This window comes from Acartia tonsa, chromosome 2 (assembly GCF_053477335.1).
Source record: "Acartia tonsa isolate MP-2025a chromosome 2, ASM5347733v1, whole genome shotgun sequence".
Classification (NCBI taxonomy): Eukaryota; Metazoa; Arthropoda; class Copepoda; order Calanoida; family Acartiidae; genus Acartia; species Acartia tonsa.
Window position 1 is genome coordinate 44,824,943 of NC_137261.1, and position 27,989 is coordinate 44,852,931.

Here is a 27,989-nt window from a genome sequence, read left to right on the forward strand (position 1 = left end):
TTAATAAATCTGTTAAATATAGATTATTTATCCATAAGAACTCGATATCGCTCGTCGTCGGGAGGTGATAGGTTCGAATCTCAGCTCAAGGAAACAAGTTTAAAATTCCTACTACTACTATATCAGGTGTGTGAGATTAATAGTTAGAGTTTGGTGAATACCTTGGCCAAAAACAGGCTCAACTCATGTATACAATTGTCCTTTTTAAATCCAATATGTTTCCAATAAAATCCAAATATGAGCAAATCTAATAATTGTATAATTTTTATTAATATCAAATTAGATAAAATTTAATTTGTAAAAAAATAGATATTTTTTTCCAGTATGGCTTCGAAACTAATTAATATTCGCTAGATTAGAATCGGTTCTCAACCATATTGAAAAATCATGTATGGCATCATATTATAGACGATTTTCCACTAATATTAAATTAAAAATAAAAAAAAATTAGCACTGGCCTTCGGCCCTTCGGGAATATCAAAACTAGTTTTAAATCTTTATTTTAAAGCTGTCTATAAAACGATGCGATAAAAAAAAACTATTAAATATATTTTATGAAAACAATTTATTATTAACTTAAGTACTGTTTTAAGTACGTAAACACTAAATAAGGACGAATATATCTGATGGCAAAGCTTCACATAACAAATAAAATCTCTATTTTTTTTTACATTTGTCGCATAATTTAAGTGTTATGCACACTGTGTATGTGAATACAAAAATAATTTGTTTCATACATAAAATAGACCAATGACTCCACTCCAACCTTAATTGCAATTTTGGAACACTTGACAAAAATGGAAGGGAGATAAAAAATTAAATATAATTAAAGTTTGTATACAAGTAAATGTGTATTTGTTTTCTTTCGTTTTCTGAAACACAGCCAATATGAAAAAAATAACAATTTATTTTTTTCATATTGGTTCTATTACAGAATACATCAGATTTATTTCATTATGTTGATTAATATCTCTTAAAACAGAGTTGCCTTTTTAGAACTTAAAGATTTTTAAAAATGTTTATTGTTACTTTTTTTCTAGTTTTAAGTAGGTTTATGCACATTTTGCTGTAAGAGATATTAAAAAACACCAAAAATAAATTTGATATTTTTTTAAACAGAGAACAAGGTTTTTTTTTATTTTTTCTCTCCATTTCTGATCTTCTAGATGTCTCAGTAAATCGGAAACTAAAGGTTGTCTTTTTTACTTTAACTTCAATATACAAATAGATTAAAATAAAAGATTGAGATTGTTCCAAATGCTGCAAAGCTGCCATAATATTGACTACAGTTCGTCATGAGTTACTTTCAGATCTTCTCCAAAATTTGTTGCTTGGCTGGATACAAACATGCTATACCTGAAGTAAAAAAAATATAATTATAATAATTTTAGGATGCATACAATCAGCAATTTATTAAAAAAACATTATCTGGAAAACAGATCTATAGGATAGATGTATATACAGACAACTACCTCCCTTCCTTTTTCAAAAAACCCTTTGGTCTGCTTCTAAATTATTTTCTGCTACTTTTCTGTGTTAATATAAGCGACACCATTGGATGATTTAAAATGACCCAATAGAAAGGTTGCACAATGCACAAGGTGGTTGCGATGGGGAGATACAGTTTTTAACCCTTTCTCACTTTAGTGTTTTACTCTAATCTCTTGAATACAAATTTGTATAACATTCAGTAACTTTATTTTGTTATGTGATAATTATGAAGCGTTAACACTTTTTTATACGTTTTTTTGTGACTAAAAAGAGAGTAAAAACTTAGTAAGGATCATGTCAAACTAACATAACATTCCTTAAAGTTTTAGACTATACCTCCTTACTATGGGCATGGGAAATTAATTTTGGATATGGATCATGTACATGTATACATCTACGGGTCCATGTGACTTAGAAGAGTGGAGAGGAGAATGGTATGCCAAGCAAAAACTACTGTAAAGTATTGATAGGCACTTAGTAATTTACAATTCTTATGAATCGGTACATTTTTACTTGGATGTTGCACTAGATTTTGATGGACTCTGATAGTTAAAGTAACGATGCCCCCATCCATCCATTTTACTCCATCCTCTCCCCTACCACTGGAAAAACAAACTGACCAATTATTAGAAACTTATTGACAGAACAGATGGTGTTTACTGATTAGGTAATAAGAATCCGGGTATCTTTAGTAGCAGCTGGGAGAATCACAATTCCACATATTCTTCCTTACAGCCAAAAAAATAGACGAGCATATAAAATACTAAGACTATTTTCCATGATTACTGGTGCCTTGAAATAAAATAAGACTACTGTCCGTTCGTGTAAAAACATACATACCCTAATCATTTAGAAATTATTTCCTGAAAACTACAACTTTAATATTAATATACAGCAACCTTGCCCGGAAACCGGATGACAAACTATCTGTAGACAATCGTTTTAGATGTTCTAATTGTTGGAAGAAGTATAAACTATTAAAAGTATAGTTTAAAGGCATAAAAAGTATAGTTTATCTCATACTATATTTTCAAAAACGAATCAGCTTAGAGTGTGTCACAAAGAAAGTGAACAAAAGTTACAACATTTAGCCAGGCTATGCAGATTGACGTCATATTCCCTTTTTATATGACGTCAATGGGGTTAGTTCGGCCAAGCGTTGCAACATTTATCCACTTTTTTGGAGACACTATAAGCTGATTCTTAAATGACTGCACACAATGCAATGCAGGACTAATATTATGATGTAAAAAGAAACCTGATCTATTTTAATCCTCTTATTTAATCCTTGTGGGTGAAGAATCAGGGCGTGGTCAGGATTCTGTAAGGGGGTTGATTATAGTCATGGATAATTTTACCCTTCCATTTAGAATTAAATCTACCGCCTTATATCTTGAATTGGGGGTTGTATGAAAATAGTATTTTTGTGGAGTGAATTTTACTGGGGGGGGGGGGGTATTATATGGAGGAAAGTTTATAATCTCTCATCCCAAACCTCCTCCCGCACGCCTATGAGAAGAATGAAGAAACTTATAAATTTAGAAAGTAATATATTCTTGCAAAATAAACAATGAAGGTTGGGGTGGTAGTAGAGTTTTTTTTTAGATAGGCCAACATATCTTATCTGAACATTACTTTTTTATTCAAAACTGAAGACAAAAGTAGGAAATACAAATCGATAGACGTTAAATCAATTTTACCATGTTATTTCGCATAAATTGTGAATTTGGAAATAAAGTTTAACAAGGTTTGTCTTTAACAAAAAAAAATATAAAATTATTAGAACTTCATGACATTAAATAAAATTGGCTTTTCTATATATAGTAGTTAGTTGTCTAAAGCCTTAAGATATCCCCAGCCCCGGCCCTTGATGGCAATGCGAAAAAAAATGAAAGCTAATAATAACATAGTAATTTGTCTTAATTTGTGTACTTTGGAACCTATTAAAAGTGTTTGATGATACTAATTTTTGGTAAGAATTACCGGGAATTTTTTTTAGAAATTTTCCATGTTCGTTAACATTTATATATTGTGTTTTTTTGATTACTCGCCATTATTAATTGACTTTTTTTTCTTTATTTCATTTTTTGCTACAAAATTACAACTTCTTCTTTGTATAAAATATGTATCTTATACTAATTGTTCTACTATATTAAAGGTTAATACAAATGTTATTGTTTGTTGTAAATAAGTCATGAAATACCGTGGAGAAATCCCCGCTAAATTACATTTTTCAAAGAGAGGGATTTGTTTAGAAAAAAATTTCACTATAAATGATGGAAATTTGTATCATTAAAATTAAATTTTCCTCTTAAATTACTTAATCCATTTTTATTAACTTATTATTCCATTTTGAAACATATAAAAATTTCCAACGCAAAGTGTAGAGCCAACATTTTCAGTGTCAAGCAAATACTTCCAATATATAAATAAATATTATTAGGGCAATTATTGATAGGTTTTCATGAAAATGCGAAATATAAATTGCAAAAAATTCTTTTTTTAAGAATAATTTACTTTATTAAAAATTCTTAAGTACATACAATAGAAATTTTTGTATAAGAGCGAATCTGATCTATAACTCTCATAGTTAAATCATTAAAACAGAAATATTTGTTTCATCTAGGTTGCAATTTCAATATTAATCACTTAAAAATATTTGGTTGAGAAATTTGATAAGCGAACAGTTAAAAGTTTTTAAAAATGTTTCAAGAGTAGATAAAAATTTTAAGTAGTAGAAAAGACAATGAACGATAGATTAATATACATCCCAAATGATGACAAACAGATTACTGCTTCTTATATTACAATAATTGGTTTTAGCTCTATGAAATCATTTTGAGGTTTAATGGTAAAAAATTTTATGTATGAAGAATATATCTGACTTTTATAATTCTGTAATAATGTTATAGTTTCGTTGTAATAATATAATTGGTAATATTACCTTTTATAACATCATATCATAGATTACCACATAAGATATCTACCAAAATTATAATGTTAAAAAAATTATACATAAAATAAAAACAATGTATGCTCTGAACCAGCCCATCTCAAAATCCTGCTACCCACTGTAGCAATTGATTCTGTTATAATTTTTGGGGGCGTATATGTTCACTAAACCTTGAATTTTTAGGGCAATTCACACCCCTCTCATAGGACAAAGCACCTATAGGGTAGGGGCAAAGCAAAAATTCAATTTGACTTATTTGTTTTAGACAACTTGTATTGAAGACGAAGAAAGTCTCTCAAAAAATCAGCATGTGCCGTCATAAAAATGAGGGAGTATCCATCTCTTTTTTAGGGTCTTCTTTCCCGTTACTCCTCTCCTAATCACTCATTTTTATGACGTCAGAATATTTTTGAGGGACTTTCTTCGTCATCAACTGTATTGTCTATAAAATTAATTAAATTCCTCATGTGCCCATCAGATAATGATGCATTCACGTCTGAGAATAGTTCCACATTATATACAATAGACCTGGTAAAATAGATTACATTCGTTTGTCCTAAGGTTAATTTAAAAGGAATGCTTATTATTCAGTAGGGAACCCAAAGAAATTTATAAAAGGCATTTTAATTCTGCATAAAACTTGATATATTTTAACATGTTCTTGATAAAAGTTCTAGAATGTGTTATTACCAAGGGGGTCATTAATATCTAAATCCGCAAAAAAAAGCACGAAGCCTATATATCTAAAGTAATATAATATCTTATATTCTATATAAATATTTAATAAACAAGTTGTATAAAATTATCTGACGTTACAATGAATAATTGATACCCACTTTCTCATATATGGAAAAGAAAAATCAGGTTCCTGGTTCCTTTTGAGGAGCGGCAGTTAGTTAAAAATAATTTGGCGGCATCTGGACAACGAACAAACTTTTTGAAGAAAAAAAACATATTTGGTGCTCTCTTTAGGTTAGGTTAAGTAAATGTTAAAGAGACCTGTAAGGTTCATATCTTGTAGGAATAACGCACCTCAGGGTTAAAGATACCTTTAGTGACTATATGTGTTTAAAGAAATGTAATAAGGGGGTTGGGCCCCTATAAATTTCTTAATATCTCCCCCCCTGACTGACTCAAATACTCAAATACTAGCTGCTTCTTACCCTACCTTGCTACCTCTATCAGAAAAATTGAGTTTATCCTGTAAGACAGTAAAGTCAGGGTTGGTTGAATCTAATTAACAAATTTAAGATATTTTACCAATTACTATAAAATTTCATAGGATAGCCAAGAAGTTAAGATTTCTTAAGATTTATGACAGCCCAAAATTCAAATAGAAGTCTATAGGATAAGCTGATAGAATAGAAAGGATTGAGAAAACGAATATGATCAAAACATCTACAAATCTATATTTAATATAAAATAAAGTTTTTAAAGGAAAAAAAAGTATAAGAATAACGTATAATATATGTGTGAGTTCTTGATGAATCATTTCTAATTTTGTCTGTAAGCTAGAAGTATAGTTCGGTAAAAGAAAATTTCCTCAGTTTTGTTGGACCCCAGAGTCCATAGGCCTAGCCCTAGGCTAAAAAAAGTTAGATTAATTTTACGTTTTTTATTTTAATATTCGTTGAAAATTGTCTGTAATACGATGATGTTTCAGAGTGGCTGAGAACAGGTTCCAATCCCGTTGATACTAAAATTTCCAATGTTTATTAGAAAGGTTAGCTATATAGTTTATTTTTACATAAAAATGACTGACGGACAGACAAAGGGATGAAAAGAAAATCTTTGTGATTGCTTGATAATACCTACCTATCTAAAGCTTCTTGTATGCTGAGCATCTTATCATAATCAGTATCAGATCCACGGATGAGATGTTCAGCTTCAGTCTCGTGTTGGTCATAGCTTTCAGGTAATATCCACGCCTAAAGTACAAATAGTGGATCTAGTGCTGGTCACAGTAAAATGTTCCTGGTAACGATTATCTCCAAAAATTAAGGAACTTTACTTAAGACTTCTAACGGCCAAACGGTGAACGTGAACATTATGCTCGCACAAAATTTTACCCGACTAAAGAAGGCCTACACATATTCTGAAATAGACATTACTCAATAATGCACAGTTAGTCCGCAGTGTACATTAATGTGCAAAAAAGAATTAGTTTAGACGTTTTTCTTCATTGAAGCTTTCACTGTGCATCATTGGATCTTGGTTATTTCAGATTTATCAAAGGCCTTCTTATGGCACTTTAACGTTGTGTGGGCTTAACATGTACGTTCAACCGTTTGGCAGCTAGCAGCCTCTCAAATTGTTAGAATTATGTGCATAATCGTTACTAAGAACATTTTACCATGATCTGCACTAGATCCAAAGTTTCATAATAACGAAACTACTCTATAACCACTTTGTCCATCTGATTGTCGGTGTGATTGTTCGTTCTTATAAGATGGAAATATAAATATAATAAATTTAGGCATCTATATTTGTTGTTCATATTCATTTTACTAATCAGCATCCAGTCTAGAAATATTTTTCTGCACAGGTCTGTAGTTAATAAAATTAATATTTTATAGAAAAATTTATTTTCTCAGCTTCTATTAGAGATACTTTTATATACCTACTAACATTTTAATAAAAATAAATGAAAAATACAAAAGTATTTTAAAGAAAATCTTTTGTCTTCACGAAAAAGAAAATTTCATGAATAATTCCTTCTATTTCGCCTACATTATGTTTTTTACATTATTAATGACTTAATGAGAACAGTATTTATTTGATATATTATCTTTAGTGTGCAGGAATATTATAATTATACCAATACATTTTTTTTCATGATATTATTAATATAGTTTTTTTTATAATAATCATATTTATATATATATTGCATTTTATATTTGGTAGCTAATGAATTGACTGCTAGTTTAAAATAATACGCAATGAAAAATTGTCGTCAATTTAGGTTGATAAAATGGTTATTTTATTTTGGTCAGTTTGTTTATCCAATAGGAGTGGAGGGGATGGAGTGAAGGGGTTGGATGGGGGGATTGTTATTCTAGCCAGCTACAAGGTTCACTTTATTCGAGTACATGATAATCTAGTGTAAGATCCAAGTAATGATAAATCCATATTGTTTTTACCTTAAGTTCATGTTTATCAATGAAACCATCTCCATCTTTGTCTCTATATCTTCTGAACTCTATGCCTGCTCGGTTCCATTCATCCACATTCTAATAATTAAACACACTTTAAAACAATTAGTCAGGCTTGGAGGCCGGGCGTAAGCTACCTGTAAGCCTCAGGGAAAGCAACATTTTACAATTTTAAAAATTAGCTGGAAGTCTAAACCTGACCCAATTAAGGCAATCACATCCACATGTTAATAAGTAAACACACTTGACAAAAGAAATGTAAAAGTATAGATGTATGACCCATACAACTATCTGCCTTAAGTTCTGGGGGCATTTTTCATCTCCTAACAAATTGCTTTTTGTAGTGACTTGACTGTGTTTATATTTCCGACGCTCATGGATGATCTTTAAATTTTAAAATTGAAAGTCTGTACAGGGTCTCTACCTATAGACATGAATACATTTAGTTCGTGCTCCCTCTATTCTTTTACTTTAATCTTAACAACAATTAAAGTTTAGCCACACTGTTATACATATTTAAATTTTGACAAATGGAGTTCTCCATTTTACACAACATTTCCATAGGTCCAAGAATGGTTGTTAGTTGTTTTTCTTTTTAAATTCAGCCTTGGGATATTTATATAATCTATAATACAAAGTAGCTTGATGTCTGTCCGTCTGTACGAATGTCCGTCCGTCCGTCTGTCTGTCCCTAAAGATCTCGGTAACCACTGAACCGATTTGATTCAACTCTTTAAGGAATATACCTACCTTTGGTGGTTTTCGGATATTTTTTGGGGGGTGGGACACCCACAACCCCCCAAAAAAACAAAAAAAATCCCCCTCAATTTTTTTTAATGGATACAGGCACATCCAATTTTTTATTTATTTTTTTTTCAAATTACCTCTTTGGACAAAGACCCTTGAGGCTAGGGGCGAAACCGCTAGTAATATACAGGGTGCGCCACATAAAACCGGACTTTTTCTTATTTGTAAACAAATGAATATAAAATCGTCAATTTTCAAGATTGTATTAAATTTTAAAAACTGGGAAGCAAATTAGGTATATGAATATTATATCATTGAATAAAATCGCCGCCAGCATCAATAACCGCCTAGAGGCTAGGGGCAAAGCCGCTAGTATATGATAAAATTGTAGTCCAAAAATAGATAAATCAATAAAAAATATAAGACGCAAAATGTCAAATCTATTGTATACTAGCCCTTTTATATTGATATTTTATTAAAAGGTTAATTTCAAAATGTCATTTGATTCATGATTTTTATGCTAAATATTATTACAATTAGATTAAAAGTTCGAGAAAAAAACAGCGCATGTAATAATTTTCAATGATAATATGAACACAGAAAAACGTACTTGTGGGACAAGCGGCCTATGTGACAAACGTACAATGGGACAAACATAGCTAATAAAGTTCAAACAGCTTAAAATGATATTTATATTCATAAAAAAAACTTGAGCTCAGAGTGGTTCCAACGGTATGAGTGGTATTTTTCTATCATTAACAAAAGCTGCGCAATTCATGTTTTAATTTACCTTAGTATCCCCATATATGTTGAGAACATATTCTGTCAGGTTTAATTTTCCATCCGCATCCTTAATTATACAAATTTGGATAATGATATTACATATATATTATATATCCAGGGTGGAACATTTGGCTGTTTATTACACTAGTCCTAAAATTTTTATGATAACGTTTTCTTATTTGTTGGCTTGGTAATTTAGGGAACTTTTATTGAATTTTGATTGGTTGGTTCATTAAGTTTAGTGTCCAAACGTTTCACCAAATAATTGAAATATACAGAAGTGATAATTTTAAGTATTATCATGGGGATGTACACCAATTTATCGGCAATTGTCTTATCCCTTTAGATTCCTGATACATTTAATATTATGTAAAGTAGTAAGGTTTTTCTTGTCTGGAGTTCAAACACTACTGAAGGAATTGGGTTCTCTATTTTATGGAAGATTAACATAGGTCCCGGGATGATTGTAGGCTATCTCAGTTAAATTTGAGCCTTGACATGGTTTTAGCCTATAGTCCTACCCAAAAACACCCTTCAGATTACATAGCCTCTAGATGCAAGGGACACACGCGCAAAAATACATATTCAATAAAAAGTATTTATTCTTGAATATATTCCCCTATTTATTACTTTAAATAATAAAGAGGTCAGGATAAAAGGAGTCACGATAGTCTTGCAATGAAAAATCACGAGTGGTAAGGCGATTTTTTAGAAGGGAAACGATAATATTTTTGTAACATTTACAATCATTATTATGGTATACATAATATCTTATCAAGCTCTGCCATAGTTTCTGTGACTAGTATATCAGACATGTAAGGTACAACTATTATTATGGTATACATAATACCTTATCAAGCTCTGCCATAGTTTCTGTGACTAGTATATCAGACATGTAAGGTACAACTATTATTATGGTATACATAATACCTTATCAAGCTCTGCCATAGTTTCTGTGACAAGAATATCAGACATGTAAGGTACAACTATTATTATGGTATACATAATACCTTATCAAGCTCTGCCATAGTTTCTGTGACTAGTATATCAGACATGTAAGGTACAACTTCGGGGTGAAGGAATCCAAGAAATTCGGACTTGTCCAAACGCAGATTTTTATTCCTAAATACAATCATTAAATTAAAAATATTGAATATATGAATGGATATAGAATATACGTGGATATTAAGACAGAGGAAAAATTATTCGATTTAGGTTGCTAACATGCAGCTCATTTATTGGTCACTAGTTCATCCAGTAGGAGTGGACGGGATTGGGTAAAGGGGTGGATGGAGGCAATGTTCCATGTTAACATACTAAATTGACGAAATTTTTCCCTGTCATAATATCCACGTATATACTACATCCATTGTTGATATTTATGGAGAAATGATGCTATTCTTGTGAGTTCCTGTGTTGTCATTAATTAAATTCTGTCAACAAAATATCATTATCAATCTTTCCATAACAGATTAAAATCATATTAAAAATAAGAATATTTTCCGTTAGAAAAACGAAAATATAATTTTAAACCAGTATGAACTGTTTATTATATAAAGTTCAGTAACTTAATTATTCATTATTTGATATTTTGTTTCTTTTCTTTTGGGATATAAACAGGGATAAGTGATAGGAAACCTGGCCATAAATTAGGTCCCGGCTTAGTTTTGAAAGGGATAATGCAACTTTTACCATTTCCTAATTAAATTAAGTCACTGGCGGACGGCTCCTATTGGCTACCGCCCTAAATTTTATTCTATACTTTATATTCTTAACGCTTATTTAGCTATTTCATTAGAGTTGATAACAAACTAATGTACCATCCCATAACAGGTTTTTTAGGCATAGGCTTGAAATAGGCCTGAAATAATATTTTTCTACGTTTCCCATCCCTTATCCCTGGATATTAAATATAAAGGAAATAGAAAGGTTGGAACTTAAAAATATCCAAATTACTGCATAAATGGAAATATTATTACTTGGATCTTACACCAGATTATCGTCTAAATTATTCTAATAAAGTGAAACTTGTAGCTGTCTAAAATGACGCTACTACCTCCTCTCCTACTTAATGATCGAACTGACCAATGAATAATGTCCATGTTAGCAACCTAAAAGATCTAAAATTCTAATACATATATAGTTTGAGTTGAGTTACCTATCAGCAACAGTCCATCTTCGCTTGTCTCTAGCCTCTAAGCTCAGGTAAATTTTAAGTGTGCTTTCGTTCACATCATCCTCACCGACCCATCGTCTTTCGGAGTTGCTGTCCAGGCGATCTAAACAAAGAAATAGGTGATTTTGATATTGTTCAGAATAACTAGTAACTCGTGGCTTTGTTTTTTTCAAGAAGCATCCATTTGCTAGCAAGCAGCCTTAAAATAGGCAAAATATATTCTTACTCTTTTTCTTTTCAATTAGTTTTAGCGCAGCAATGATGTTTTTTTTATAAAGAAGAAGGGTATAGAAGATACATCAAATGTGTGCGGACATCAACGAATGATGCTCATGATCGACCAATGTAAATATAAACAGAAATACAGTTTATCTTTACATACTATATATGTAAACTAGCGGCAATGCCACTAGCATCTAGGGGCTAAGTATTCATACGGGCAAGGGGCGGCTGCAAAATAGCTTAAACCATCGCAAGACTTAAATCTGAAAATATGTAGATTGTCTAAACCTATCAGAAGACCCATGTGAAGCTTACTTAAAATAGAGAACCCCATCGACAAAAAAAAAACATTACTACTTCATAAAATAAGATAATATATTTATATTCAGAGGGCTGAAACATCCGTACTGTAAAGTAAAATGAAAAGTAAGAAAATTTTAACAAAAAATGAAGAAAAATATAATATATGATAATCTGTGGGTACATTTTATTGTCATTAAATAAATTTTCTTACACTCTCGTATTCTCACGAATAAATTTCATAAAAAAGAATGACATCATGTATTATATAAGCGCAGCTATAACTATTTTTTTATAGTCCAGAATCGTTGAACTAGCCAATTATCCGCAGTTTTATTAAATACAAACATTGACACTCTTTTTTTCAAACTAGCGGCTACACTTGAGGAGAGAGTCGAATTTAATAATTAAACATCTTATTTTAGATTTTAAAAGAAAAAGTATAAAAAAAATTGGGGGGGGTGAAAATTTTTTTTGGGGGGGGATTTTTCATTTTTTTTGGGGGGGTAGGGGGTGTCCCACCCCCCAAGAAAATAGGTTTAAACTTTCCCGGGACCTATGAGAAGCTACCCTGTTAAGGAGAACCCTATCGGTCCAGTGGTTAGCGAGATCCTTCGGTACAAACATACAAACACACAGACAAACATCCTGTTACTTTATTATAAGGATAATCTGCTACCAAGCCCAATTTTTTTCTCTACTTAATTTGAGGTAAAGATAAAACTAGAGCTCGCCAGCCGCAAAGATGAATTGTCTCTTTAGGAACAGGTTTAGACATCCAGCTGCATTTTAAAGTTATAAAATGATGTTTTCATTAAGGCTTACATGTGGCTGTCGAGCATTAGGGCTGAAAAACTTATCATCAATGCAACAAAGTCTAAAATAGTGTTTTAATGGCCTATTATAAAATAATCAATTCACTCATATTCTAAAAGAAGGCCAGATATGTATTCTAAAAAGTTCACCATGTATTATTATAATTAATAATGATTCTCCCCTTCCATCCACTTTACACTCCCTCTCTGAACGAAATGACTAATAAACGAGTTCCATGTTAGCAAGCTAGATTGACGTCAATTTTTTCCTTTTCATATTATCCACCGACAAAATTTTACATCCATTTTCGTAGGTCAACTTTATCAATTATTAATTCATTTTTTTATTATATTTATTTTAACATTTTCCTTATAGTGTAAAATGTAATCTTGAAAAAAAACTTTAAGACAGCTAGCTAAGATTTATTGTCATTACCTAGGAATACTAGCGCAGAGTGTAACGCGCCTTCTTGAAGATAACTGGTGCTTTTACACAAAAAGCCTTTTCAGCTCTTACAGCCCTTATTTTTAAATCAAATTTAGAGTAGCTGGAGGTGGGGAGTTTTTTTCTACATGTAATCCCTGTTGAGCCCATTCTTTTAGAATCTTAGCCCTACGGGTCACAATATAACCTAACCTAAATATACAACCAAAAACTGACCCCTCCCGCTTATAATAAGGGTTGGGGGTATTAAAATGATCAACGAGGTACTTGTTGTGAAAGTACCAAAAACTAAAATCAACTGAGCAATTGTTTTTACGAATAGAAAAACGAAATGGATAGAAAATTGTTATCTTAAAATTTGTATCTGCGGGGAACAATCTTAAATATTTATACATCTTAAAATACAATTCAGAGACAAAAAATATAAAGATTTATAATATTTTACAAATTTATATTTCTTAGAATACAAACCACAGATTTTATACATATTGTAAATGATATACAACCCAATAGTCAAACCATAGATGGAATATTTATAGATAAAAATATTGATGCTTTCCAACAACCCCCCCCCCCTAAAAAGCAAAATTAAAGTGCAGATCCTTGTTCAAGATTATATTGTAGAGTAGATTCCTCATTGAAAATAAAAAAAAAATTATTTGAATAAAATAGTAAAGTATATATAGAGGTAAAAAGTTAATTATACTTGCATATACTGACATAAAAAGAAATATGAGTATAATTATAATCATAAATTACATTTTTTGCTTTTAATAATTCAATACAGTTTAACTTAATCTTTTAGTGTATATTATTAAATACTAGTGGCTTTACCCCTACCGTCTAGGGGCTTCGCCCATGGAAGGTATGGGGAATAACCTCCCCCCCCTTGCTGTTGTTCTGCGTACAGTAATCAGCACAAATCTAATTTATTTTCTTTAATTTTCTACAACTTTTAACTCAACGAAAGTGTACATTTTCAACAATCACATTTAATACCTATATTTGCGACAACTTTTGATTCATAAGAACTTTAAATTCTAACAATTATAGTTTGTGCTATTTGGTACATCTTATATACAATACATGTATATATAATTAGTCTTTGATGGCACAATATGCTCATTTTTACAGAAAATAAAATATTTCTAAAATATACACCAGCTCTCTATATCACTATTTGTCTTTGTTCGAGCCATTTGGTGCTTATTTAAACTTTGTAAACTTACTAGCGGTTGCGCCCATACAATCTAGAGGCTATATAATTAAAGGAATATGGAAGGGCAGAAAAATAGCCTAAACCTAAATATACCCAGCCTTTTTATGATAAGAAGATAGCCTAAAACCATCCAAGGACATATAAAAGTCTTCACTGTAAAGGATGATCATATCGGTTCAGCGGTTAGCGAGATCCTTTGCTACAAACAAAAAAGCTTAGAACTTTATATAATAGGATTTCAACATTTCCTTTCTATATAATTTTTTAGTCTGTGTTAGTACCACTTGATGCTTAAGCCAGGAAATAGGGGACACTACAATTGACAAAAATTATTCTTCTCAATAAGTCTTACATCATCCTGACTTTAATAGCTAGTAAAAAATTGATTGAATATTTAGAAAATGAAAATTCATCTGCCATTGTCCTCTCCTTCCCTGTGCTAAATCCCTTGGGAAAAGGTTTGGTTGTATTTTATTTGTTCTACTCAGGTTGCATCTATATTCTAGACTTTTCAAATAAAAACTAGGACGATTGAGTTCTGTAGTATAGCGAATCATATTGGATGATGACATCTTGGGCAGGGGCTTCCAAGCTTTTTATTTTAGGGGGATGGGGGTAATTTGTTTTTAGGGGGTAAATTTTTTACCTTGGGGGGGTAAATCTTTTACCTTGAGGGTAAAATTCTTACGGCACCCCCAGGGTAGAGGTAAATTTTAATTGGGGGGGGGGGGGGTAAAATGAAAAATATTCGTTTGGGGGGATAATCACCACTTTACCCCCAAATTTTGGACGTCCTTGATCTTGGGGCTAGGTAAGGTATACAAGTCATCTCCTTGAACATACTCTGAATGTAAATTGCAGTGTAATGTGCTCAATCGCCCAGGGTGTTAAGTAAGGAAACACCCAACAGACAACGAACTCTTTAATGGCACGACCTATGTCTGGAAGTGATAACTGTCCTAACTGTTATTGGTAACTACTCATGAGTTTCGCCTGTCTTGAGAAGCATATTAGAGAAGACCTTGACAATGTGACTTATCCAGATTTTAAAAATCACTACTTTAGTTCATCTCTAAATAAAAACTGTCGGTACGTCCAAACGTTTCTTAGTCAAATAACTCTGACTGTAACTCTTTTGCCTATTAAAGAATTTGTAAAATTTTAAAACATAAATTGTTCTAACTCTATTAAGTTCCCAAAATAACCTTACCAAAGTAATGAATAGACAAACGAAAAACTTTCTCACCTCTTAATTTTTAATCTATTTTAAAAATGAGGGAGAGGTGGTTCAGTAGAAGGCACTTTAAGAAAAAGCAACTAAATTATCTTACAATTTGTAGAAGTTAGATTTTTTGTCCAAAGCTAGCGATCTCGGAAACTTGTCCGAATGAATTATACTTCAGTGAAGCCTTATTAATGCCTTTGGATGGTTTAAGGCTAATTTCCTGACCTCCTTTGCCCACCTCTAGAGGCTAGGGCGGAGTAACTAGAATAATTCATAATACCTGTAAGAAATCCATACTGCCTGGCTCTATATTCATCCCAGCTGAGTTCATCTCGTCCTTCAGGATTAGATCTGTTCCAGAATAACTCTGTTCTTCGCAGGATGCTTTTCTCTCCTTATATATAAAACAGAATTAATTTATATAAAAACCACATCTTTTTCAAAAGAGCCCATTAGGCTCTAGAAGGAAATTAGGAAATCGACCCTCCATTTTGGCTTTAACGTAAAAAGCAAAATTAAATTTGAAGTGGTAGTATTTTTCATCTTGGTACAAAATATGTAGTTAAAAACATTCTCTAGACCTATAAGAGATTCTACTGAAAAGAAAAACTATATTGGTTAGCTATAGATAAACATACAAACATTCTGTTACTTAATAAAAAAAACATTTGTAACTACTAAATTATGTGGTTCTTTATTTTAAGTCTTGTGATTTCAGATTCAAGTATTGGAAAAGTTTTAGGCTATTTTTCTACCCATTCGAATACAGGTCCTCTAGACTGAACCATACATATTGTTTTTTTTAAATAATCTGAGTTGCATTGTTAGATAAAATCACCCAAGCTCTTACAAAAACATAAAAATCCTCTCAAAAAGTAAAATAAAACATAAACAAATTCTGGGGAATAGAAACAGGCTTAAACTTTCGTAGAGAACTGTATATATTTACAAAGACAATTATTTCCATTATAAAGATGAAACAAAAAAATGACAACAGTTTGAAGAACTCAAGTTTAAGAAATCGTCGTTATCATTCAAGTGATAAAATTGCCATTTACATAAAAATAAAAAGTACCATAAACCATTACATAAAATATAAAGTTTATTGAGAAGTAAGATATTATAACAAGTAAGGCAACATGGATAAGAGCGAAGCTCTGAAACGGTAGGACAAACGAACATTAGCACTTGTAGAGTGTCAAAACTTGAAAAAGAGAATCTATAATACAAAGTAGCTTGATGTCTGTCTGTCCGTCCGTCCGTCCGTCTGAAGCTTAAGATCTCGGTAACCACTGAACCGATCGGATTCTACTCCTCAGGGTATATACCTATTGGTCCTGTGGTGGTTTTAAGCTATTTTCTTGGGGGGTGGGACACCTCCAAACCCCCAAAAAACAAAAAAATCCCCCCGCCCATTTTTTTTTTTTTTTTTTTTTGAAGATTTCCTCAGTCCTTTATGTTTTGTAGAAGATTTCCTTGGTCCTTTATGTTTTGCAGAAGATTTCCTTGGTCCTTTAACGAATTTCGACTTAGTTTTTTTTATCACCTCTTGGGGCAAAGCCCCTAGAGGCTAGGGGCGAAGCCGCTAGTAATAATATAAGGTACAAACATAATTGTTGCAAAATTTCCTAAATACAGGATTCTGTTTAAGGACACACTTACAACATTTTTAGGACTTGATTAAAGATATGCGCCGGTAAAACTATTGTACCCCCAGTTGTCCTAGGAATCATTGTTACCAAATTTGCTGAAAAGGATAATTATGTCATACCAAAAATTGATGTCAAAAAGTTAAAAAACAGCAGGTTTAAAAAAGACGTACGAATTTCCTGGTAATTACTTTAGAGTTGCTGAACTTTCTAGATCGTATGTCATACACTATTTTTAAAAGTCATATACATATGATCTCAAGACAAAAGTACAGAGCTAATTTTTTTATCCCATCCAATTATCTGAGATAAGCCAGGACTTGTTGTTTAGAATAAAATTTATAATATTAAGCCTTTCTTGCCAAAAAAAAAGTACAAAGTTAACAGAGCTCTGCCACTTTGGGGAAAAGGGTTCATTTTTTCTCCTTTTTTACAACCCTCCTTTCACCTCTTCCCTTAAGAAAAAAGTTTCAAACCATCTCAGGACAAGTATCTATATTTGCTAAAGGGTAGAGCCCAATCGGCTCAGTGGTTATCGAAATCATCGTACTACTTAGCATTATAGATAATATTATAAAAAATAGTCATGCAGAAGAGTACGTTGTCTTTATTTTGCTTTACTCATTATTTTAACTAATCATTTGTTATTATCTGATAATATTCTCTTAATTTTATGCTCCAAAGATAATGATATTTATGTAGCACAGCTCCTCTGTAATTTGAGCTTGTCAGTGTGTCACTTTAGTAGGTGATAGACTGTACTTTTGTTACCAGTCTCTCTCTATGCATTCTGTTTCATTTTTATACTTATATTATATTTTTTATACTTACATTAAAATTAAAACATATTCAAAATAACATGCCATAACATTCGATTTACTAATATGCAATCAAATTGTTCTTTTTTATCCAAAAGAGTAACTTTTCTACAACTGACTTATTTTCTTATTTATGGACAAAATGGCCTTTGTTTCGTCATGAATAAATATGTAGGGTGGTTTTTCATTCATTAAAAAAGTAAACGTTCAAACGAACTCGTTGGTATCCTATTATATAGGAGTAGACTGGTTTTTTTTTGTCTGTATGTTAAGATTTTGATACCTACTGAACCAATTGAGTTCTTCATTTAAGGGAAGCTTCATATAGGCCCCAGGATGGTTTTAGCACAGTTAATTTTTATATATGAGACTTAGCCTCTAGATTGAAAAAAAACTTCATCATTAAAGCGAATTTCCCTTATTTTAGTCAATCACTAGAAAGAGAAAGGTTTCAGTTTTTAACAAGAAACAAAAATAACAGCACAAAAACCCCTAAAGGCTTGAATGTAGCCACAAGTATTGAAATAATGCAATTCCTTCTTGTGAATATAGGAATGTTTCCAAGGCTTATGAGTGTCTTTATGAGTGAATTTATCTTAATATTTGCTCTAGCATTCTAGGACAAATCCCTTAAGACAAAATTACACAGAGATGAAACATTGCTGTATATCAATATCTCAAGGGATCTAAAGGGATAAAAAAATATAAAAGCCTTTAATTAAGCATAATAATTATCTAGTAACCTTTAATAAAGCATCTGAATCTAGTAATATTGGCAGTCTAATAGCTTTTTAACTGTTTACAACTGACAAGGAAAAAAAGTTATCACATGTGACAAAAATGTGAAATTAATGAGTTAATTGGAATTGGACACAAAAGCAAACAAAACTCAGACCTCTCATATGAATGCTTAGGCTCAGATAGCCTCGAGAACAGGATACACCAAAAGATCTAATTTTAGAGTTTCTCGGAACCAAACCTTGTTTAATGCTGTGCATGGTTATTAAGGCGGGTCTATTTGCAATATTTTTGGATTTTCACATTAGTATACATTGGCAGGGGTTACTGGGCAAATATAAAACCCTGTGAAACTTAAAAGGGGTTTTTTAATCCAAAAACAACGGGCGCGCGGGGGGTATAAAAAGTGCCCACCCCCTTATAAAACCAAAAATTGAAATTCCTTCAAACACAGGCATGTTGCATATCAAATGACTGCATTGAAATGCTGATTACGAATCTGAAAACCGTTTTGAAAAATATTGCTCCTAGTTTGAAGAAGATCTCATTAAGTACCTAAAAACAGCTGATTTAGTCAAAATTGTTTATTTTGGTAGGTTATTTGAAAAATCATTTCAGACTGAAACAATATTTTTTAAAACAGTTCTCAGATTTGTAATCAGCATTTCAATGCGGTCATTTTGATATGCAACATGCCTGTGTTTATAGGTATTTCAATTTTTGATTTTATAAGGGGGCGGGCAAAATTTATACCCCCCATTGTTTTTGGATTAATAAACCTATTTCAAGTTTCACAGGGTTTTATATTGGCCCAATGTCTACTAATGTGAAATTCCAAAAAATAATGCAAATCGACCCGCCCTAATAACCATGCACAGCATCGACCCACCCTAATAGTTATATGGTCATACGTCCTACAGACAACCAACCCTTTGGTTGCATGACCTTTTGTCATAACTGTGCATGATAATAGTTGTGCCTGTTTTGTGCAATTGCATTCCTCCTATTATAATTATTAATGTCGCGCACCTGATAAAGCAGCAGTAGGAACCACTTTTGACGTATTTAGTCATGACACAGTGTTGAGTCTTGATTAAAACCTATCAACTTCCCAACAACAAGTTGATGCATTACGTGTTACACCACAGTCGTGTGTCCCTGTGACTGTTTGTATACTTTTTCATAATAGAATATTGTCCATGAACCAAAAAGAATAACCCTGGGGGAAATCCAGGCTTTATTATCATAGATATATTCCAATATTTTCTACTCATACCTAATAATATTAACACAGGAATCGGGTATAGCCAGCAAGCGAGATAAATCTAGATAAGATATTTGGGGGCAGATAAAAATGTTGTCTTTACTATGAAGAGTTATCCCCCAAAATCAAGCAAAAATCTGCTGAAATTACTACAAAAATTTAGATAGGGCAAACTTTAATAAATTTGAATAAATTTAGGATTAATTTTTTATCTTATAATCGCTATAATATCATTTGGATGTTGCACCAAATTATCATAAAGTAAAACTCATAGCTGACTATCCATCCCCTTTACCCCATTACCTCCCTTCTACTGGATGAACAAACTGACCAATATATGAGGTGAGTCAATGTTAGCAACCTAATTTGACGACAATTTTACCCCTTGTTAATATATCCACTATATATATATATATATGCTAAATCCATTCTTGTAGTGTATTTTGTATCATTGAATAAAAGACTTTTAAAAAATAAAATAATAAATATATAACATAATCTAGTAGGTTTGTGTATACAATACTTTAAGTATTTCTGAGAGGATAGGCAAACAGACAGGTAAAACATAATTAAATGAAAAACAAGGATGACAACATACATAAGAAGCGAAGCAGAAAAAATCATGGAATGGACAACATAAACAGTGACTTACAGATGTTCTGTTCTCATAACTAAGAAAAATTAAGAGAGGGAATATGCAAAAACTCCATAAAAAACGAAACCTTGTTAAGAAATAATGTTTACATCTTTTGAAGCATGACCGACAGACAAACGGACAAAACATTAAAAATAGCAACCATTCATTTTAATTAGAATTTATGCACAATAGGCACTTTAAATATTTGTCGAGTATCCTTAAATAAATATCATTAGATTTTGCTTTTTAACATGAAACTTGTATATATTTTATGGTATTTTACTAAAGTTGGAGTACTTGATTTGTAGGATTTTCCAATTTTAATATCCTTTTTGGGAGCAATGCTACTTTATAATTCTAAATATCTAAATGTATATACATTCGATTTTTGGTTAATCAGAGACATTACGTGGATAATATAATCTTTTAGAGAGTTTTTCTATAATACTAATAACTTTTCTATTAGAAGGAAAGATTCAGTCAGACAATCAGTGAGTCAGTGAGAGAAGCGGATACTTATAGAAATGCTACGCATATGAAATGAGATCCTTATTTTATGAAAAGCAAGTATTTTCTACTAAATCTACTAAGTTAGCTAACTATTTATCTACTGAATAAGCTACCTGCAAATCTATCTACTAAATAAGCTACCTGCGTATCTATCTATTAAATAAGCTACCTGCGTATCTTTCTACTAAATAAGCTACCTGCGTATCTTTCTACTAAATAAGCTACCTGCTTATCTGTCTACTGAATAAGCTACCTGCTTATCTATCTACTGAATAATGTACCTGCGTATCTATCTACTAAATAAATTACCTGCGTATCTATCTAATGAATAAGCTACCTGCATATCTATCTAATGAATAAGTTACCTGCGTATATATTTACTGACTAAGCTACCAGCGTATCTATCTACTAAATAAGCTACCTGCGTATCTATCTACTAAATAAGCTACCAGCGTATCTATCCACTGAATAAGCTACCTGCTTATCTGTCTACTGAATAAGCTACCTGCGTATCTATCTACTGAATAAGTTATCTGCGTATCTATTCACTGAATAAGCTACCGGCATATCTATCTACTGAATAAGCTACCTGCGTACCTATCTACTGAATAAGATACCTGCGTATCTATCTACTAAATAAGCTACCTGCGTATCTAGCTACTGAATAAGCTACCAGCTTATCTATCTACTAAATAAGCTACCATCGTATCTATCCACTGAATAAGCTACCTGCGTATCTATCCACTGAATAAGCTACCTGCGAATCTAACTACCGATCAAGCTACCTGCGAATCTATCTACTAAATAAGCTACCTATGTATCTATCTACTAAAAAGATACCTGCGTATCTATCTACTGAATAAGCTACCTATGTAAGTATCTACCTGTATGTTTAATCCAGATTGTTAATTCTTCCACACTGACTAACTTATCACCATTCTTATCCACCTGGGGAATTAAACTTTATTAATAACACGGATCTAAATGGATAAAACAATGACCGATAAATTGATGTACATACCCAATGATGATAAATAAAATTCTCTATTCTGTAGGTTAAAATTATTGCTTAAAACGTTTGGGCACTTAATGAATCAACCAAACAAAATTCATTAAAAGTCCCTAAAGTTTTTTAACCAACGAATTAGAAAAAGTTTGGAAATAAGTTTAATAAACAGGCCATTGTCCCATTCTTTCCTGATTAATCAGGGGCAGAGATGGACATTACACCTGAAGTAAAACTTTCTCATAAAAATTTATTATTCAAAAAGTTAAAAATCAACATGTTTAAAATGGACGGACATTCTGGTTACGATTATAGAGTTGCTATGCTTTCTAAATCTACAGGAATCACCATGCATAGTGTGAAATCAATAGGATAATTCTAACATGCCTAAATTAACGTAAAAAGCTATCCGTTCCAGAAGTACGGGCGGACGGACGGACCAACCCTAAATAAAGAATAGCTTTGCTTTAAAAAAAATCACAAATGCTACATAAAGGTCGAAATAAATTATATATATTTCATCTGACCTTTATATTGTTCTTTGATAAAATTTTACCCTCACATTTATTCTATATTTTAATCTAAATTTTAGGATACGTAATCTAAGTGAATCTTTGAAATATAATATCATATATAACCCTTGTATTTGTATAGAAGTAAGGAATCTACCTTATTCAAAAGAATATCTTTCAACTTATTTTTGCTCTCATCTGGTGTTAATTGTCTGTACTCCAACATTTTGTCTTCTCCAAGGAACATCTAAAATAACAGCTTTGGAATGCAGCTTTTCGAGGATATTAAAACAAAAAGTTATAAGATAAAATTCAGCCCTTAGGCGCCAAAGGCCTGGAGTAATAATACAGATTCTAAACTTAAATACTTGTGGCAGGGGCGTCCAAAATTTTTTTGGGGGGGGGGGGTAAAATGGCGCGCGAAGCGCGCCGCAAATTTTTTTTACCCCTCCCAAAATTTTTACCCGGGGGTAAAATTTGCTTAGGGGGAGGGGGGTAATTACCCCCCTCCCTGAAATCTGTTGGCAGGGGTAAATTTCTATCCCCCCCCCCTTTTGGACGTCTTTGACTTGTGGTACATTATTTTCTCATGTACAAGAAATATTAAAGCAGAGATTTATACAATTTTGGTTCAAGAGAAGCGAAACTACTGTAAAAGTCCCCGAGTCAGTTTGTCAGTCTGTAGTGCTTAGCTTAGTTAAGCAATATGTCATTTAAAGAACAAAAAGAATTGCAAACATTCTAATTACATTGTTTTAATCATGTTTATATTGGTTTAAAGATATTTTTTAAAATTATTAATCTTTAAAATTAACAATAACACTTAAGGACATAGATGATTTGCCGCTACAAAAACAATGCAAATCATAAAAAAAAGCTTCTAACATCTTATTTCAGAAACCAAAGTTTACTGCTATGCTTGCTAATGGGTCATTGGCATTTGATGGAGATAGTTGTCTAGAATATCCATCTATACTTATATATTTATTGTTTAGACTTAACTTTGATTCCTTTTCCATTGTAAATGTGCATTAATATATTCTAAAATGTATATAATACATTTTAGAATGACATAGACGAACAAAAGTTTCTAGTTTCCAAAGAAAGACAAGGGATGTGCAGGTTTGAATCCATTCCTGGGACAACAAAGTACAATGTTATAAGCGAAGCATATCTATAATCAAAATCAAGTCCTAAAAATGTAAGTATGACTCTAAACATTATTCTGTATGCAAGCAGTTTTTTTTTTAACAAGTTAACCTAAAATTTTGTTTCAACTTTTATACATTTATATTCTGTTTATTCAATTCTGACACTCTACCAGCGTTAATGTTCGTTTGTCCTATCGTTTCAGAGCCTTGATTTTACAACGATCTTATTGGACAAAAGACAAACATACATCCAGCTACTTTGGATTGTATACTGCACATCCCCTCGGCTTGAAAAGCAAGAAAGAGAAAGAAAAGTTTTCCTTTTTTTTTAGTTTCTCTGCATATTATATGAAATATCAATTTACATTATTGCTTTTATATACAATAATATAATACTCGACTCGGTAGCCGCAATCATATCCGCAGCTAGCTGCATCTTAGCTTTACATGAACAAAAACGAAAGGCCGCATTATGGTCTAAAAAAACTGGTTTCAATTTTAGGATTTTTATTTTAATATTCCTAGAAAACTGTATGTAATACGATGCTATTTATGATTTTTTCATTATGGCCGAGAATCGGTTCTAATCCAGCGGATATTAATCAAATGCCATACTGGAAAACTTTTTTAATAATTCTCAACCGCCCAATAATCTGCAACATAAGTCTGTTGGTCCTTAATATTACATACATATGAATAATATATATTTACACAAATTTAACATTTAAGCCTTACATAATCCTGATTTATGAAAACGATTTGTTCAAAAAGGCTGATGTAATTTGTTAAGGTTAACTTAATTAAGCTACATATAATATTACTGTTTCTAAGGACTAGCAGTGTAGCCCCTAGCATCTAGGTGCTACATATTTGAAGTGGGAGGGAGTGGCCTAAATAATAAAAAAAATTATAAATAAAATAGCTTTAAACCATTCAAATGGGAAGCGTCTCGGTAATGAAGAACATAATTTATTCGAGGTTAGCGAGATATTTAAAAGAAAACAAAAACAAAATATACTATTTTATATAACCAGCGGCTTCGCCCCTAGCCTCTAGGGGCTTTGCCCCAAGAGGTTTGATCAAACCAATTTTTCGTATTTAGATTTAAAATAAAAAAGAAAGAAAAAAATTTTTTTTTGGGGGGGGAATTTTTTTTTTGGGGGGGGGGGGTTAGTCGACCCCACTATTTTAATTTAGTTTTCAAAAAGAAAATTTTTTTTTTTTCGGGGGGGTATTTTTCATTTTTGGGGGGGTTGGGGGAGTCCCACCCCCCGAGAAAATAGTTATAAACCTTCCCCGGACCTATGAGAAGCTACCCTGTAAAGGAGAACCCGATCGGTTCAGCGGTTAGCGAGATCCTTCGCTACAAACAAACAGACAAACAAACACACACACAAACAGACAGACATCGTTCTACTTTGTATTATAGATATCCATAGACACAGTGTTTCGCCCTTTTAGGGCTTATTAGTATGGCTCAATTAATCAGAGTTAATTTTGCACGTGGCGGGGCTTGAACCGGGAACCCTTAGATTACCAGGCCAACACCCTATCCATTGCACCATTACCCTATGACGAGTAAGAAATGAAATTTCGACCAGAGAGCTTAACCAACTTATGAGCTGGGGGCCTTGCACTTGTGGCTAATTAGTACGGTTTTTCATTCCCCTGAGAGTGTTCTAGTTCAGCCTAAAAGCTGACCGAACGAGCATATAATAGGATTAATAAAATATTTATCACCCAGTTCCCTAAGATTTCCTTACCCGTTGATCATACTCTTCGTTGTGTTGTCCATCATGGAAGTGCCCATCCTCTTTTTCATGGTGAAGCATGGCATCATCAATATGGCTGTCATGTGCCTCCTCACCTAAGATAATATTAGTCAGGTTAGTATCTTTCATTATAAATGTTGTGCTTTCAAAATCATTTGTGACTCTAGGTAAAAAAAAGGCAGACAACGTCTATAAAAAAAAGTACTAAAAATCATTTTTGGACATACCGACAAAGTGAATTATAGAGGTAATATTCTGTAGTCATAAAAAAGAGAAGTTGTAAAAGAAAGTGATGGAGTGACATATGCATTGACAATACAACAATGGTAGAAAATCAGAAAACCTTTGTAAACAATGTTGTAGCATTAACAACAGACTGTTTGTTTGTTGTTTACTGGATGTTCTTTGGAAATGATATCTTTAAAAAAATCAGTAACAAATTTGATAGTATCCGAGAAAATCACATTTACGGACTAACGGACGGACGGACAAAATAAAGAGTAACTACGCTTCTAAAAGAATTTATGGATATCCTTACCCTTTTCCACTTCAGTAAAAGGTATATACATTTCTTCAGCTTTTTCATGAAATACTTCTTTTGCTTTTGGAGATTTTTTGGATGATTCTTCTTCTAACAAAAATATAAGTTAATTAATTTTTTAAACGTTTTTTATACTATTACATTGCCCTTTAACTCATATTTTAAATACCTTTTAAATTTACTATTTATAATAAATTCACAATTATCAAAAATTAGTGAAATTTTTTATTTTGAAATATCTTACGTAGCAGCTGAGATAATTACATTCTCCCATAGCACTATAGACTAATGGACAAACAGACAAAGTTAATTATAGGGTAGCTTCCCTTCTTAAAATCAATTATAATAAACTTTCCAATTGTAAATTTAACAGAGTTGTTACCTTTTTCTTTTATATCATTTTTAATCTTTGTTTTTTCTTTTGCTTTGTTTGCCTTCAATGGTTTTTCTGTCAATTCTAAAATAGTTATTTATCACATCGCATTATAGTCAGCTTTCCTCGGTTATGAAAATAAGGCCTGGGTAAAAAAATCTGGTATTAATTTTATGATTAATATTCGTTGAAAATTATTTGCAATACTTTGCTATACATTATTTTGCAGGATGGCTGAGAACTGGTTCTAATCTATTATTGGTTTTGAGGCCATGCTGGAAATAATTTTATCATAAGAGTGATTCAATTAGTTATACAGCTCAGTCTCTGTTTTTAAGAAACATTTTTAAAAGCGAAGCTTTTCTATAATTAGGGTCGGTCCGTCCGTACACCTGTCCGTTACATATGCATTAATATTCAGCTTATTCAGTTCGGACACTCTCAAGTGTTAATGTTCGTTTCTCCTTCAATTTCAAAGCATTGCTTATATGGATGTTGTCATCCTTGTTATTTTATAGATAACGCAAAGAAAGTTTAGTATTTAATTACCTTCTTTTTCAATGTTAACAATAGTTTCTTCAGTTTTATTATCCATCATGTCTAACTTAACTTCATCTATTTTATTTTCAGTGTCAGCTGTAATACTGTCGCCAGTTTCCAATGTTTCAGGAACTAAATTCTCAACAACTTTAACCTCCTCGGTCACACTTTCAGAATCGTCCCCCCATAGCCACCATCCATGTGAGGAGGGGGTCGACAGCAATAAAAATATTATTTGAATCAATAATAAATGTTTCTTTGTGTAAAACATTTTGGGCTTCGTAATTTTGGTTTTAATTAAACTAAAGTTGATATGAATATTGTAGAGATAATGTAAATCAAGGTTTTGAAGGCCACAAAAAACTAAGATTTCACAGTTATGTGGGATAATTTGTTAGTCTCTTGTGGCAAAGTTGATGTAATAAAAAAAATTCTAAAGTTTTTAAAACGGATGGTTTCATTTTTTTATGGGTGATTTCTCTTTGGGGGGTGGTAGTATCATCCCCCAAAATAGCTATAAACCTTACGGGGACCTATTTAAAGCTACACTGTAAGGGAGCTCAGCGGTCAGCGAGTTCCTACAGTAAAGACAGACAGACACAGATCCTTTTACTTTTATATAAGAATTATAATTTAGCTTTTCGGGATATTCTCATGCCTAGTTTACAAGATCTCTACAACCCCCTTTTATCGTTTAATTTATAAAGTAACTTTTGCCTTTTTCACATTCACGTTTTAACACTTTTAATATAAGTTTTCGAGGGTACAAGCCCTATAACTTAATTTTCACTTATAGAACATTTTAGATGCTCAATATGCAATAATGAATAAATCAAAACACTGTTCTTCAGCTTATTGTTTGTATGTATAATGTATTTTGTTTAGGTTTTAAACTTCAAGAAAATTTAGGGAAAATTGAAAAAATATTAATCTTAATTATTCTTTTTTTT

The 27,989-nt window shown here is 31.9% G+C and overlaps 2 protein-coding genes across 3 annotated transcripts in view; both read right to left on the reverse strand.

The window, feature by feature from the left end:
• LOC145311954 (uncharacterized) overlaps nucleotides 1-27,989 on the reverse strand; it is a 214,592-nt gene that overhangs the window by 54,963 nt on the left and 131,640 nt on the right. The window lies entirely within an intron of this gene.
• LOC145311953 (calumenin-B-like) lies at nucleotides 252-27,923 on the reverse strand. 2 transcript variants are annotated; one of them, XM_080151023.1, is made up of 13 exons: nucleotides 27,049-27,923; nucleotides 26,509-26,583; nucleotides 26,124-26,216; nucleotides 25,577-25,680; nucleotides 22,820-22,909; nucleotides 22,029-22,092; nucleotides 15,809-15,922; nucleotides 11,285-11,405; nucleotides 10,137-10,248; nucleotides 9,134-9,193; nucleotides 7,585-7,674; nucleotides 6,260-6,372; nucleotides 252-1,356 (listed from the first exon to the last, which is right to left on the reverse strand). In XM_080151023.1, exons 1-13 carry the CDS (start codon nucleotides 27,308-27,310, stop codon nucleotides 1,284-1,286), a joined length of 1,371 nt encoding a protein of 456 aa, XP_080007149.1. In that variant the 5' UTR covers nucleotides 27,311-27,923; the 3' UTR covers nucleotides 252-1,283. The 2 variants fall into 2 exon arrangements, with proteins under 2 accessions (XP_080007149.1, XP_080007150.1); XM_080151024.1 differs by lacking the exon at nucleotides 26,509-26,583 and having other exon boundaries at nucleotides 27,049-27,900.